General features: G+C 53.3%; 1 protein-coding gene across 1 annotated transcript; it reads right to left on the bottom strand.

Moving 5' to 3' along the window:
* Window positions 1–3,576: 3,576 nt before the first annotated feature.
* On the bottom strand, window positions 3,577–6,391 carry FOXD1 (forkhead box D1). The gene has a single exon (XM_074569961.1). It carries the CDS (start codon window positions 6,389–6,391, stop codon window positions 5,093–5,095), a length of 1,299 nt encoding a protein of 432 aa, XP_074426062.1. The 3' UTR covers window positions 3,577–5,092.
* Between the last annotated feature and the right edge of the window lie 8,781 nt (window positions 6,392–15,172).

Raw genomic sequence — 15,172 nt, 5'->3', positions numbered from 1 at the left:
TCGCGGAGCCGGAGCCCTGCGCTGAAGGCACACCTTCGTACCAGGCACACCTTCCGCGGGGCTCCCGCGGTGATTCCGGCCCAGCCGCCGCCGGGTGCCTCCCCGCTCCTGCGGGCGGGCTGGGCGCGGAGCGCCGCCGCGGCCGCGGAGGCTCTGCCCCGCTGCGCAGCCGCGCACAGACCGCGGTGCCACCCGGACGGGCCGCGAGTTTTGCCGCGGGGCTCCCTACGTTTCCCCCAGCCCCCCCAACCCTTTGCGTCTCTTCTTTTGGGTCGCGCCGGGGACTGCGCGGCGAGACGGGCCGGGCGGCGGGGAGCGGGGCGGCGTGGCCGGTAGCCCGCAGCACCCCTCCGAGCACGGACAGGCGGCGGGGCACGGAGCTCTTCTGCAAGGGAAAAACAGGAATAAGTGGTTTACCGATGTGGGGCTCGCCTGCATGTCTCCGCTTCCCCCCACGCCCACACCCCCAAATCGATGGGCACCCGCCTGCGCAAAGAGGCGACGAGCACATTTGCTGCCGCAGCATGGATCCAAAAGCAGCTCGTTACCGTCGAGGAGTGACATTTTCCTGCCCACACGTACATAACACACAGTTATGCACGAATCTTTCCTCCCCATCTCAGTCGTGCTGGAAGGGGCGTCGAGAGGAGAGCCCACGGTGGCTGCTCGACGGTGGGGGCTGTGGCGGGGAAAGGACTTACGGGGAAAGGAAGGGCGGAGAAGCCCCGCAGTCACCTGCGGCCGGTCACCGGGGTTGTGCGAGTGAGGGGCGGCAGGGGCGGAGGGCGAGCGGACACCTACCTGCTGGGGAGGCGGCCGGCGGCGGGCACACGGCGTCCGGTCCCCGCCGGTGCCCGGGTCCCGCTGGCGTGGGCGGCCCGGCGCCGCGCCGAAAGGGAAGCGGGAGAAACTTCTCTGCGGATGGGGGAGCCGCTGGTAACAAGCTGAAAAACGGATCTGCTTTGGTTAGCAAGTCCCAGTGCAGGGAGCGTTTGGCCACGATCATAATTTCCATGATTTCTGTCAAATACAATATTATCAGAGACTACTGAAGTACTTACTGTAAGTAATGAGGGAAAGTATTACATACGGAGCGGAGCCTCCGGGCCGTGCCAAGGGACTATTAAACCAGATCCACTTTCCAACAGATCCCCCGCACAGGCCTCAGTCTCGGCGGGGGCGACCGTGCGCTCTGCCCTCGCCACCAGCGCTGCAAGAAAGGGAGCAGCTGAGAGCAGGTGAGGGCCTGGCCCCCCCTTTCACCCTCCGGAGTCGGGGACGGGGCAGGCCCTGGGTACATGAAACCAGCCTGCAACCAGCCAACGTCCCACTGCCCCCAGGGGTGCCTCTCCCTGCACCAGAAAAATAACCAGGAGCGCATGCATGGCCAGAAGGAGCTGTGGATGGGGAATGTTTGGGAGGAGACCAGCTTCGGGGCAAGGGAGCCGCGCTAAGGGGCCCCGTGCCTCGGCCGGAGCCCCGGGCTACGCCGGCCGCCGCAGCCCACGCCGGTGCCGGCAGAGCCATCCCGGTGTCGGGGCCCTCTGCACTGGGCGGGGGGAGCGCTCCGGCGGGAAGGGCGCAGCGTGCGGACGTGCAAACTAATCAGCTTCGAAACGGGGGAGGGAAGGGGAAGCTTCTTTTATAGGGGATGTGGGAAGGGACCTAACACAGTCCCGCTTGAGAGAAACGTTATACAAGATGCTTGAAAAGAAATAATTTTAAAAAAACCTAATTAAAAATATATAAATCACCCAACAGAAACAAAGAAATATGTGGAAGGAAACGTTTCTGGATAGAGACACTGTGTGTGGCATAAAAAGCGATTGAATACATAAGGGCTTCATTAAATTCCCAATAGATAACATTTGGCTAAATCTATCCCTAGATTAAAACTCTGCATAATAGCACCATAAACTAAAAAGTTTCTTTTTGTGTGGTCCTTCTGGAGGAATTGATTGAAACATTAGCCCCCTCATAGAGCAATCCCCTCCCAATTCAGCTCCAGTAATTCGTCTCTCAGCCCTACGGGGATATGATGAGAAAAAGAGACGGGTTAATGAATCCACACTTTGTAGCTGGGAGGAGGAGAAGCAGGCGATACCATCCTGTTTGTCCCACTAGCTTGTTTATTAGGGGCCAGCCTATTTTGGAGGAATTGTTCGTCCGGGCTTCGTCCCTGCGAGGACTACACGTCCTCTCTGTTCGCCTTGAAAGCCGGGGGGGTGAGGGGGAGGTGGGGGCACGGCGATCCATTTGCATGCGAATGGGGCGCTGCGGCCCGGCGGTGCTGCGAGACCCTCAAAGGACTGCGGGGACGGCGCCTTTTCTGGCGGCACCTGCTCCGCCGCCGCCATCCACCGCGCAGCGCAGCGCAGCGGCGGGGGAAACCGGGACCCGCCGGGCACCCGGGGTGGAGGCCGGGCGGCTTCCCCGCCGACTCGGAGGAAACGAGCGAAGGGGTCTTCCCCCAGCACCACAGGCCCCATTCCCCGGCCCTTTTCCGCAGCGCTTAAAGAAAAAAAAAAATAAAAAATAAAGCTACGCTACGTATTGCAACTTGCTCCTGCCAGCTCCCCTACCAGCTCCCAGGTGAAGGCCCTGTCGGCACAGGATGCAGACGACCGGCATAAAGCGTGGGAGGAACAAGTGGCCGAGCAGTTTCCTTGCCATATATACCTTTGAGCACGTTTGTTTTTTTTTCTCTGAAGAGACCCGAAGGAAGGGCGGTGAGCACGCTCGGAACCTCGCCGCCCGCCGGGCCGGGCCGGGCCGGCCTCCGCGCAGGGGAGGTCGCCGGGCTCCCTGGGGTTTGCTGCGGGGAAGCCAAGAGAAACAAATACCGGGCCGCCGGAACCTGCTCTTCCCCTCTCACTGCGCGGGGACAGCGCAAGGACTCGCACGGCCTCTCCCCGCGGGGCCGCTGCTCCGGCAGCCAGAAGAAGCTGGACGGCCTGCAAGCAGCATCCCTCCTCGGGGAGCCCGGTACCGCCGCGCTCACGGCTACAGCCGCCTTCTCCCCCGCAAAATCTCCCCCTGCTTCGTTTTAGCCGCATCTCTCAGGGGCGCTTAAACCGTTCTCGGTACCCCGCGTTGGACCGGCGCGGAGGCCCGGCGCATCCCCCCGCCCGGACCCGGGAAAAGGGAGATAATCTGTCCCTGGGGAAAAGGATGCGGTCTTCCCCGAGGGGGACGTACGCAGTGCCTGGGGGATCTTTCCCCCTTAGTTTTAGAAATTAAAGGGGACTCTACTTCCTCATCCTCGGAGGGACCCCGGGATACCAAAAGAGGCCCTCCAGCTGCAGACTGCAAACGGAGTCCAGCAGAGACCTTACGTCCAGTCTTTTCCGCTTATTGAAAACCATTGATTTAACCCTGCATTGCTACAAACGAAACAGAAAAACATCACTTTTCTATGCACGAAAATACTTAAAACTAAGGCGATGAGGCACTTCGATATGCAAAAGCATGTTAACCGCACAACCTTCCCCTTCTCACTGCAGAGAGTACTAAAAGTCACCCCTTTTTTTATTTTTTTACGAAAATTCACGTAATTTATCCCTGAATCTACTAAATTGTTATAAATACAGTCGTACTTGAAAAGAGCCTCCCTGATTTGAAAAACTCATGTCCCTAGTCCACAACAAACAAACACATGCCTACTCTTAAAACCTGCGATTCTCTTTCATGCCTAAGCTCCGAATACATGAGGCGGGCTTTTTGGTTAAAAAATAATTTTAGTCTAAGAAACAGTTCTCTATCAGCTTTATGCAGGTTAAGACGAGAGTTCAGAATCAGAAAAGCTGCTTTCACGGTTTGTTTCGTACACTTACTTATCCTTACTTCAATAGCTCGTGCACTTAATCAGCTCGTCACACGAGGATATTCCAATGCTCATGTTATATTATATGTATTGAAAAGTAGAAACACATGTCCCTATTATCGTCACAGAAACATAAGTGTCTAGGACAAATCTCTCTGAAGTTCAGTACGTGCCCCTTATTAGTAGTATTTTCCTTTGGGCCTCTCGGAAACCAAACTGTGATGCAGTTGTGATTTAGAACACACCCAAAAGTATAAAAATAGTTTAAAACAGGCTTTTTAATCAATCCCCTGATTGGTGCCTTACAGAACTGGGCTTCACCCCCGCGAGAGAGACCTCTATTTCTATTTATTCCCTCTTTTGTCCTTGCTTTTTTTTTTTTTCCCCCCATTCTCTGCTAGAGTTAACAATGGTTTATCTGCAAAGATCATATTCTGATCTTCTTCTTCGCGGTCAAATTCAGACATAATAAATTTCAAGCTGTAAAATTCCTTGGCTATTGTGCTATTAATCCCGAAGAAAAAAATATCAATGTCCCAAAGAAGAGAGAAGTATTAAGGAGGGAAGGGTCCGAAGCCAATTGTTTGGCTGGGCTCCTTTGGTCTTTGGGTTTCTTTTTGGGTTTTCTTTTTCCTTTTTTTTTTTTTTTGAAAATTAAAAATTTTATTTTTGAAAATGTGTAAAAATTTTACATTAAAATGGTACAATAATACTTGCCAGTAATTTTTAACAATATTCCTTGTAAAGAATACGCATAAAGTACAAAATAAAAAACTCCGTAAGTCTATTATAATACAAAACACAGGTTAAAATAAGAAATGATAATCTTGACTTTCTTCTGTGTAAACATGTTAATCTTTTTTCTTTTATAAAAGTACATGAGACAAGTGTACTAAAATGAAAAAAGTATTGCTTTGCTGTCCTCCCTCAAGCCTTTTTTTTTTCCTGTACATTACTGTTTTCAAGCTCCTAGACCTGAGAATCTCTGAACTTCAACGGTTTAGAGACGTTATTTATCACCATTATTAATTTTTTTTCTTTTCTTTTTAAGGAATAAGGAGTAACTTTCCAGTAGCGTGACCGCCTGCCCGTGCAGCACCTAGACCCGGCTTTGCATAAATACCGCGGCGGACGCTCCCCGAGCCCCCCACCGCGCAATCCCCGTGCAAAGCCCGCAGCCTGTCCGGGCGGCGTTCGCCGAGCATCCCAGCGGCGGAGCAAGGCGATCGATCCCCAGGTCCTACCTTCGGAAAGACTCCCAAAAAACCCTTAACAGTTAGAGATCCGGGCCGCGAAGCCGGGGGCGGCGGGCAGGGCAGAGGCGGGGGCCAGGCCGCCCCCGGCGCTCCCCAGCGAGCGGGACAGCCCCGGCGCGGCGGCCGACTGCGAGGCGCAGCTGCTGCTCCCCCCGGAGCCGGGACCGGCACCGGCACCGGCACCGGGACCGGGCGCCCCCCCGATGATGCTCTCGATGGAGAAGGGCGAGCGGGCCAGCGCCGCGCCGCTGCCGGGCTTGGCGGCGTGCAGCGAAGCCGCCAGCGCCGGGCCCAGCGGGTGCCCGTAGCCGAAGGGCGTCCGTGCCAGGTCCGCCGCCGGCAGCAAGGGGCCCGGCGGCGCGGCGGCGGCGGCGGGGGGCAGCGCCGCGCCGGGGGCGCTGCCGGGGGCGGCGGGGGTCTGGCGGGGCGGCGGGGAGGGGTGGTGGAAGGCGAAGAGGGCGGAGTGGGGGTGGTAGGGCTGGAGCTGGAGGCCGTAGCCGCAGCCGTAGGGTCCGTAGGCGCAGGGCGGCTGCTGCGGGGGCTGGGGCGGGGGCTGCGGGAGGAAGGCGGCGGGGTCCACGGCGCGCAGCAGCAGCTCTGGCGCCGGGAGCTGCTGCCGCTTGAAGCGCTTTCGGCGGCGCAGGAAGCTCCCGTTGTCGAACATGTCGGCGGACTCGGGGTCCAGCGTCCAGTAATTGCCCTTGCCCGGGTTGCCGGGCTCCCGGGGAATCTTGACGAAGCAGTCGTTGAGGGAGAGGTTGTGGCGGATGCTGTTCTGCCAGGCGGGGAACTTCTCCCGGTAGTAGGGGAAGCGCCCGCTGATGAACTCGCAGATCTCGCTCAGCGTCAGCCGCTTCTTGGGGCTCTGCAGGATGGCCATGGTGATGAGGGCGATGTAGGAGTAGGGTGGCTTCACCAGGCTGTTCTTGCCGCCGCCGCCGCCCGGTCCGCCGCCGCCGCCCGCCCCGCCGCCGCCCGCCGCCGCCTTCTGCGGGCCGCCCCGCGAGGGGGACCGAGAGCCGCCGGCACCGTCTCCGCCGCCCGCCCCGCCGCCGCCGCCGCCGCCTCCTCCGCCGCCTCCGCCGCGTACGGGCGACCGCGGCAGCAGGGCGTCGTCGTGGAGGTCGCCCACATCCTCCTCGTCCTCTTCCTCATCCTCCTCCTCCTCCTCCTCCTCCTCGGCGTAGGAGCGGCGGCGGCGGCGGGGCTGCGGCTCCTCGTCGTCCTCCTCGTCGTCTTCCTCGCCCACCACATCGATGTCGGTCTCCTCAGCCAGCGCCGACGCCTCCGACATCTCCGAGCTCAGGGTCATGGCGCGGCGGCGGGGCAGCGCATCGGTGGCGGCCGGCGCGGCGCGGCGGGCGGGCGGGCGCCCTCCCCGCCGCCGCCAGGCCCCCGCGCCGCTCGGCGGAGAGCCGCCCCGCCGCCGCCGCGGGCAGGCGGGCCGCTCCGAGCCGCGCCGGCCCCCAGCGCCGCCGCCGCGCCGCGGGAGCGCTGCCGCCGCTCGCTCGGAGGCGGCGGCTGGTTTGGGTTTTGTTTCGGGGTATTTTTTTTCTGCTTTTTTGGATTTCTCTCCCTCTCTCTCTTTTTTCCCCTTCCCCTCCCCCTTTTTCGGGGGCTTTTGGGGTTGTTTTTTTGTTTGGGTTTTTTTTTGGTTGGGGTCGGGGTTGGGGGGGCGAGCGGGGTCTGTGCCGCCGCGCCTGGTAGTCGGTTCCCCCTTCTTTCTCCTCACCTCAGCCCCCAGACATTAATGGACGCGGGGCAGGAGGGAGCGCGCCTAGTCCTGGGAGGAGGAGAGGGGAGGAGGCTGGCGAGGAGGGAGGGCGGAGGGGGCGGCTTGCCGGGCCTTAGGAAAGACGGTGAAAAGGCTGGGGCCGAGTCCCAGAGAGGGCGGCCTTCCTCCCCGCCTTATAGCGAGGGGGCCATCACATGGCTCCCGGCGTCAGAGCGCGGCGGGGCGAGCGGCGGCCCCGGGCGGCGCCGTGCCCCCTCCCCCCACCTTCCTTCAGGCGGGGCGCCTCACCGCCCGCCCCGGCCCCCTCGCCAGGAGGGGCTCTGGGGGGTCGTGGGGCCACCGAGGCCGTCATTTGTGGAAAGGGGGGAAAATAAAGACAACTCCCTCCCCCCCGCCCCCGAAAAAAAAAAATCAAGTCTGTCCCAAAGTGCTCGAGCATCTTCCCAAGAGCCGTCTGGAGGGTGCTGGGAGCCCTGCGTCTTCCTGGGCTGCTCCCAGGGACGGGGTCCTGCTTCCCGTGGGAAGGAGGGGGAAAAAAAAAATCAGGCCGTAGAGGGAGGTGGTGAGTTAATAAACTTCAGACTTCTGTCCGCGGGATGGTTCGGAGAGATCTCTTTCCCCTCCTCCTCCAGAGTTTAATTAATTTAAGAATGAAATAAAATATCTCTCGATGTCGATCGTAAACTCTCAAAGAACTGCCTCCGCAGCACACCGCTAATGTCACAGTTTATTTGCAAGGCTATTGTTTTTAACGGGAGAGAAGCAGCTCCCTCCGTTATGGAAAACACTAACAGAGAATTAGCGTTACCTCTTTCGTGTGCAAAGAAAAAGAATTCACCGGCCTTTAAAATGCGAATCCTGCTTTAAGTGTAGAAGCAACACCTTTGATAAAGCGACACAAAGGATTGCTTCCTAATTAAGTCCCACCGTTTCCAGATTCAGGTGATACATGTGAGGGCAGCAGCAGAGTGGGGACCCCCTTTATGCGAGGGCTGGCAGGGGAAAAAAAGCCCCAAACTTGGACATAAATGTAATCACTATGGCCTTGTAGAGAAAGTCTTTGAAAATTCCCATCGCTCCCAATCTGTCAGGATAACCCACGATCAGGATCCGATTGGGCTGGGAGGAGTAGGAGAGGATTTTGTGTTCCAGCAGAAATCGTCGTGAGAAGGGCGGGCTGATGCCTAGCGTTCTTACTGCTCAAATCTCGCTTCTCAAACAACTCACACACACCATTTTCTTGAAATACGTTTTCGATATATTGTCCTGATCCAAAACTACAAGCCACCCTGTTTCAAACCTAGTTCCATGGATTTACAACATAATCCTTTCTACTATTTCCAAATAATCCTATTTACATTTTGTTCACTACTAAGGCGCCTGCAGAATACCACCAAAAGTTACAAAAGAGAAAAAAAAGAAGGGGAAAAAAAAGAAAAAAAAAAAAGAAGAAAAAAGAAATCCCAAACCCAGTAAATGACTACTATTTTTCCTGTAGAAAGATTGATAATGTCACTCGAGATTCATAGGAAGTAAAATGCCTCTTTGAATTATGTTTGGGCTCCTAGGGCAAGTTACTAAAAAGAAGGCAGAAACAGGACTTTTCCTCTCCGAGAAGTTTCTGCTCGTTGCAAAGAGTTAGTATTTTTTTTCCTTTTAACTCCCTTTTTGTTCCTTTTATTCTTGCTCTTCTCCCGGTACTTTCTGATGTGCCTGAACGTTTAAAACCGTCTTAAAAACAAGCCCCGCTCTCTTAAATAGGAAGAACGGTGGAGTTTAAAAACTTATGGTGAAGAGCCGCTGCAGCAAGAAACAAGAAGAGCCGGGTCTGCCCGCGATCTCCCGCTAACACCCACGCAAGACGTACTGGTGTTTCGCTGAGCGTGTGACACCGGCGACCCTTCGGCAGCACCGGGTCGCCGGGAGCAGCGCGGTCCCGGCCTGCCGGGGGCGGGGGGACACGCTGGGGCGCGGGTCCTCCTGGACGTGGCCGGCCGGGGTGGCCTCGGGGCGGGGGGTGTGTGTGCGTGTGTGTTGGTGCTGGGGACCCCCCTGGCAGACTTGGGCAATAGTGCAAGCCCTAATTTGTCGCCGCGGGGCGGGGGGGATATGGGGTGGAGGGGGTAGCGAGGGTGCTTCCTGGCGGGGCAGCTGAGCCAGCCCCCAGCGCGGACAATTAGGACCTGGGGCGATTGCAGCCCCTGGAGATCGAGACTTGTCTTTGTGCATCGTCCGCTCGCTCCCGTCCCAACCCGGCAGGTGCCTTCTCAAAAGGGCAAGAAAGAAAAGGAGGAGGGCGAGCAGCGGCGGCACAGCCCTGAGCGGCCTCTCCCCGGGTAGGACCCCGCCGCCCCCGCGGCCGCGGGGTTTGCCCTGTCCCCCGCCGCGCAGCCGGCCCCTCCCCGCTGCCGGCGGTGCTCTGCGCGGACGGGGGATGCCACCTACCGGCAAGGAGCGCCGGGAGGAGGCGGGTCGGCTGCCCGGTGTGGCCCCTGCCCAAAGCAGCCTCCGGTAAGGGCAGAGCAGGGCAAGACCTCCCCGCCCGGGGACCGAGCGGGACCCGAGACCCTAAGGGAAAGCAGCGTTCTGGGGGGAATCTGACAAACCCCCTTCCATGGAAAGGCTGGAAATTCCCCGACCACCTTCCCTCCCGGCCCCGGGGCTCTGTCCCCCCGCAGTCCTCCTCGGCACAGCGGGGCTGCCCCCCTTTTTGGGCCACATGCCCACCCGCGAAACGGCCACCCCGGGGGCTGTCTTCCGTGGTTTCTTGCTGGTTGTGAATGATGTACTGTTATACCAGGCACCTAAAACCACAATAGCACAGAAGCGAGATGTGCAATACAGGTACTCAGGTAGGGTTTATTTTTTTATTGCTTGGGCTTATTAATATTCATTATAAAATTTAATTGTATATTATACACACTATTCTTGCATGCATATACAAAACACCCCACATTTTATCATCGCGGTGCACTCATGGGATCAAAGCACTCTGGTAATCCATACAAGCAGTCCTGGTGGTTCCCACTCTTCACCCAAGCCCATGCCCTCCCTGGCAACAAGGCTGGGCCCCTGTTGTCCACAGCTCCTGCAGGGCAGTGAGGACAGGGGCTCCCCCCCAAGCCTCGCCCCTCAGATCCAACCCTGAGAAAGGGTTGGGTGTTTTGGTAGCTCTCCACTACTGGAGGAGGCCTGATCAGGGGCATCCTAGCTCAGATGGTGTGTCCAGGGATACCAGGCAGGAGCCAGACTGGGTGGACCTACCATCACTTCCCCCTGATGTCTCCCTTGTTCTGGGGGCCAGTGACGCCCACAGCACCCCAGGCCACACACACTTCTACAGGAAGCTTGTGCCCAAGCAGGGCACCTAGGAGCCCATGTTGGGACAGGGCATAGATGAGCCTACAGACCTCCCGTGGCCTTCTATTCAAAATCAAAGAGCACTCAGGGCACCATTTAGTGCAAGCAGCATGTTGAAAGCAAGCAGCCACACTGCCACGCTGGCTTAGGTGCTCTGGGTTTTCCAGAGCTGACCCTGACCATGCAGAAGGATGCCAGAGCCTTCTTCATCACCACATGGGTCAGGTGCCTGGTGGTGGTGTGCACCCCTGGGTGATTTGTTGAGTGTTTGGCTAGGTGCAGACTGTGGGAAGTGAAATTAGAGCCTGGCCACCAGCTACACATGCTGGAGCTGATGAACCTTCCCTGGGCCTGCTGCACTTTGCAAGACTCCAACACCAAAGGCTTCACTTCTTTTGGCACAGCCTTGTACATCTCTACACCCAGATACAAGTCTTACGTGCAGAGCAGGACTTTCTGTTATTGAAATAAAACCATTTCTTGAATTATTTACACTTTCTGTCAATGTAGTTCCTTGGGCCAAACATTGGATTGGATTCTAAACTGCTTGTCTCATGGAAAGAATAAATCCTTCAGCAATTACCTTGCAACAGGATGGTGGTGTCCGTGGCAGGGGCCATTGCAGCGATAGCTGTGGTCTCCATTGCCCAGTGTCACAGTGACCACCATTTTATCTCCACTTCTTTGTGGGTTTATCCCACTTTTCCCTTGCCATGTAGTTTTGGGGGAAGGTAACACTTCCTTTAATCCTTCTGCAGAGGTTGGGATTACAAACAGGGTCTGTGTGACCAGGCCAAAAAACAATGCGGTAGTGAGGGGTGGCAGCAGTCACCTGAAAGGCTGTAGAAAGATCTGGGGTTTGCTGCCATGTCTACTGCTGAAAAAGAGTTTGTCACCCTTGGAGATGACCCTTCTCTCCCCTCACCTCCCCACCCCTCCTTGTCAAACTGGTTTTTTCTTCTTGACCAAGTTCATGGCTGGTTTTTTTTCTTCCTTTTTTTCTTTTCCCTCTTTGTTCTATAATTCTTGCAGGGCAGGTATATTTGCTGTGACAGGTGAAAGTCACTTCCTTTAAGGCCCTTTTGGGTCTTTAATTTCTGTAAAATGTGATTAAATGTTGTCAGGACCCCTCTGCACTTCTCATCTAACAGAACACCAGGAGAGTTTATACTAGGCTAGACCAAGACCCGTCTAGTAGCATAAACTGACTTCAACATCAGCCAATACCAGATGTGTAGGGAAGAATACAGGAACAGCACAAGTGTGTAAAATTGATCCCTATCTGCCAGAAATCTAGGTTTAATTTTTTTAAAAGCCAGAGATAACATCTGAATTTGATAGTCTGTGATAGAAGCTGGGCTGCATCAGGAGATATCCTGGGCTGCATCAGGAGAAGCGTGCCAGCAGGTCGAGGGAGGTGATTCTCCCCCTCTACTCCACTCTCGTGAGACCCCACCTGGAGTACTGCATCCAATTCTGGAGCCCCTACTACAAGAGAGATATGGATGTGCTGGAACGTGTCCAGAGAAGGGCCACAAGGATGATCAGAGGGCTGGAGCACTTCTCCTATGAGGACATACTGAGGAGTTGAGGTTGTTCAGTCTGGAGAAAAGAAGGCTCCGAGGAGACCTTATAGTGGCCTACGAGCATTTTAAGGGGGCCTACAAGAAAGCTGGTGAGGGACTTTTTAGGATGTCAGGTAATGGTAGGACTAGAGGGAATGGATTAAAACTAGAGATGGGACGATTCAGACTGGGCGTTAAGAAGAAGTTCTTCACCATGAGGGTGGTGAGACACTGGAACAGGTTGCCCAGGGAAGCTGTGGTTGCCCCATCCCTGGAAGTTTTTAAGGCAAGGCTGGACGGGGCTCTGAGCAACCTGGTCTAGTGGGAGATGTCCCTGCCCATGGCAAGGGGGTTGGAACTAGATGATCTTTAAGGTCCCTTCCAATCCTAACAATTCTATTCTATGTTAAGCTATTCTGTGAATTTGCCCAGTCACTTTTTGAAATCATGTACGTTTACACCACTGAACATGTTCTGCAGTGAAATGTTCCCCAGCTCTAACCACGCATGGTATGAAACATCTCTTTTTGTTTCCTTTAAGCCAGTCACCTGCTCATTTAATCCAATGTGCTCTCATTTTTGTACTAGGAGAGGCAAGAAACAACTATTGTTAACAACTCTCTCCCTGACATTTATGACTGTTGATTTTTTTCATTGGTCAGCTTTTTCAGGATGGGGGGGTTCTGCTTCAGAATCCCTGTATTCGCATGGAAGTAATTCTGTATCCCTGACAATCCTTGCCACCCTCTCCACATTTTTTTGTTCAGCTCAGGCTGATTATTATTGTAATAATCCTCTAGAACAGTGCAAGATGCCTGAATTTATGTTTCCAGTTTTCATTTCAAGTTAGTATTTCTACTCTTTTAAGCCAATGTCTATTCTCAATGCTAGTGGAGGGATATCTGATTTTCAAAATGGAGCACTGGCTGTCAGAGCTGATACAAAAGGGTGCTCGTCACACAAACAAATTATGTTTGTTTAAGTTACATTTGATTTCGTGACTCCACTGACTATTGAAAAGCTTTCTAACATTCTCTGCATAAGCCCCGAATTCTTTGTTGTAGACAAGCTCTGGAAAATTAGGAGGGAGATACCACAATTAGTGTCTCAGATTATTTGAGGTATTTTCCATTTAATTCTGTAGCGATGTAAGTAAGCCCCGAAGGAGTATGAACTCATTCATAAATGCAGTGAATATTGGCGGGTATGCTCTTTGTTCACTTAGAAATCCTTGGGGATAAGCTATACTGTGATCAAAGATAAAGAAGATTGATTTTTCCATCTAAAACTAAGTGGGTGGTGTGTTCCTGCCAGGCTTGAGCAGAAATAGCAGCTAGCTGCTGCAGAAGGCCCTCACCCTGTCCAGCCTCCCCATCTCTGGCCACCTGCACTCACCACTTACCTCCTGCTGAGCACCAAGCTGGACCAGGAGGGCCTGGAAAGCCAAAGGCAAAATCCAGAATGAGTCACACCTTCACAGCTGCCAAGACATCAGTCAAAGGTGACACGTTGACAGCTACACATCTAAAGCGGGGTAAATTTAGTCCTGATTCATCCCGGGGTAAATGTGCCATCCTTGGGTGGGACTATGCTGATTTTGGGTCATGCGTTAACAACATTTCTGACTTGTAACTAATTGTCTTAGCAGGGGTCAAAACATTTCTGTGATCATGGCTTAAATGATCAAGTTCTTGTGAATTCTGTGTATTGGATGTCTACAGGAATAATCTGTTTGTTTGGGTCTCTGACATCTATGCGTAAACTTAAGGTACTATCTTTTTCACGCCAGTGAGAAATATGGTGACTTCTGACTTCTACCTCTTCTCAGCAAGATCTTTGTTGTTAATTAAGACTAACACGAAAGCCTTTCTAGGCGAGCCTTTGCCAGTCCAATTAACATGAACTCCCAAGTATTCAGCAAAGCCTGTTTGAACCATGTTCAGTGAAGGCAGGGGATTCCTCATGTAGCACTTCTCCGACTACTCTCTAGCCAGCCCCTGAGAGGTGTTATAAACAGAGAGAGGCATCCCACAGCTCATGAAAGGCTTGTATGTGGCTTGAAGCCCAGGTATTTGGGGTTGCTGAGTTTCAGAGTTACAGGCATGGTGAGGAAAGGACACTGTTTGCTGAGAGGCGCTCTCTTCCTTGGCACTGAAGTGTATTACGGGTTATTCCATGCAACTGACCAGCACATGGTACAACACTGTAATATATGAGCTGGAAACAGCATTGCACTTAAGTTCAATCTTCCTGGGCTCCACTCAATGTTTACACATTTAGTACTTCTTATATAGTTAAGAATTCTTCAGTGAGTCTTACATCTAGGCTTCCAGAGGTGTTTTTTTTTCCATCTTATCTCTCACAGCACTCTTGCTCCTGTACCCCATAGTGCCACTACTTTCCTCCAATAAATTACTAACATATATGAGTATTTTTCCAAATAACTTAGCACTTTTCCCCTTATGTCCATAAGCATCTACATTAGGAATGACAACATTATTATTCCCTGCGGTGCCCCACTGATGTGCCATATACTTCTGCTTTCTAGAGTTCTGAGTATGGCATTCTTTTGAACAAACGTTTCCTAATGATATTTTGAATATCGGACAGATTTCCTTCACTGCCTGAAAATACATTGAATATGTGTTCTTTGTGGTCACTGGCAATCAGAACAAATATTACTTCACTGTAGCCTGATCACTTACGTTTATGACCTGTGAATCGTTTCCTGAACACGATACTAACTTAACACCTCTTCTCAACGTACCCTGTTATTACTTATGCAGCACTGGCCATGTCTTTCAGGAGAGCTTTTCCACTGGCATTTTTACAGCAAATGTTCTCATTCTTATGCCTTTAAACTTCTACATAATTTAGGAGACAATTTTCCTGAGTAACCAGCTTAATGATCTTTTTTCCACTCCTATGCTGCTTCTGTGCAGCTAATAAACTTTGCTTTAGGCATGTATATTCTTTGATGGTTTTGAGATCCTAACTTTTGCCCCTTTTCAGAACTGAGAGATGCTTACTGAGCTCAGGCTCTGTTTCAGTGCTGCAGGCTTTGGATCTGTTTCATTTCTCAACAGAAGTTCTTCAGCTACAACTAAATCCAGGTTTAGGTTTATGTTTCCCATTATGCAATTACACAAAAAGGACTGGGGAAAACAAGCCAATACTATTTTAGCATTCTAAAATACTTTTTCTCTGATGCAAAGTTTGTTTTTTGAAGGTCTGCTGTTTGATCCAGGAAATGTAACCAAATCCTACAGAGTCCCTTGAACTGCAGTTCTTGAACTGCTTCAGTTGATTCCTGATACAACTCAGTGATGTGGTTTTCAGCATAATTTGTCTTCGAAATCTCACATGAGGGAACATGAGATCATACCTCCAGCCCAGTTAATCCTAGGCTGACAGCTGGGACAGCACTTTCTAC

This window comes from Larus michahellis, chromosome Z, assembly GCF_964199755.1.
Source record: "Larus michahellis chromosome Z, bLarMic1.1, whole genome shotgun sequence".
In the NCBI taxonomy this organism is placed as follows: Eukaryota; Metazoa; Chordata; class Aves; order Charadriiformes; family Laridae; genus Larus; species Larus michahellis.
Note: the sequence above shows the minus strand (reverse complement) of the source record. Positions and strands in the feature narration are given on the sequence as shown.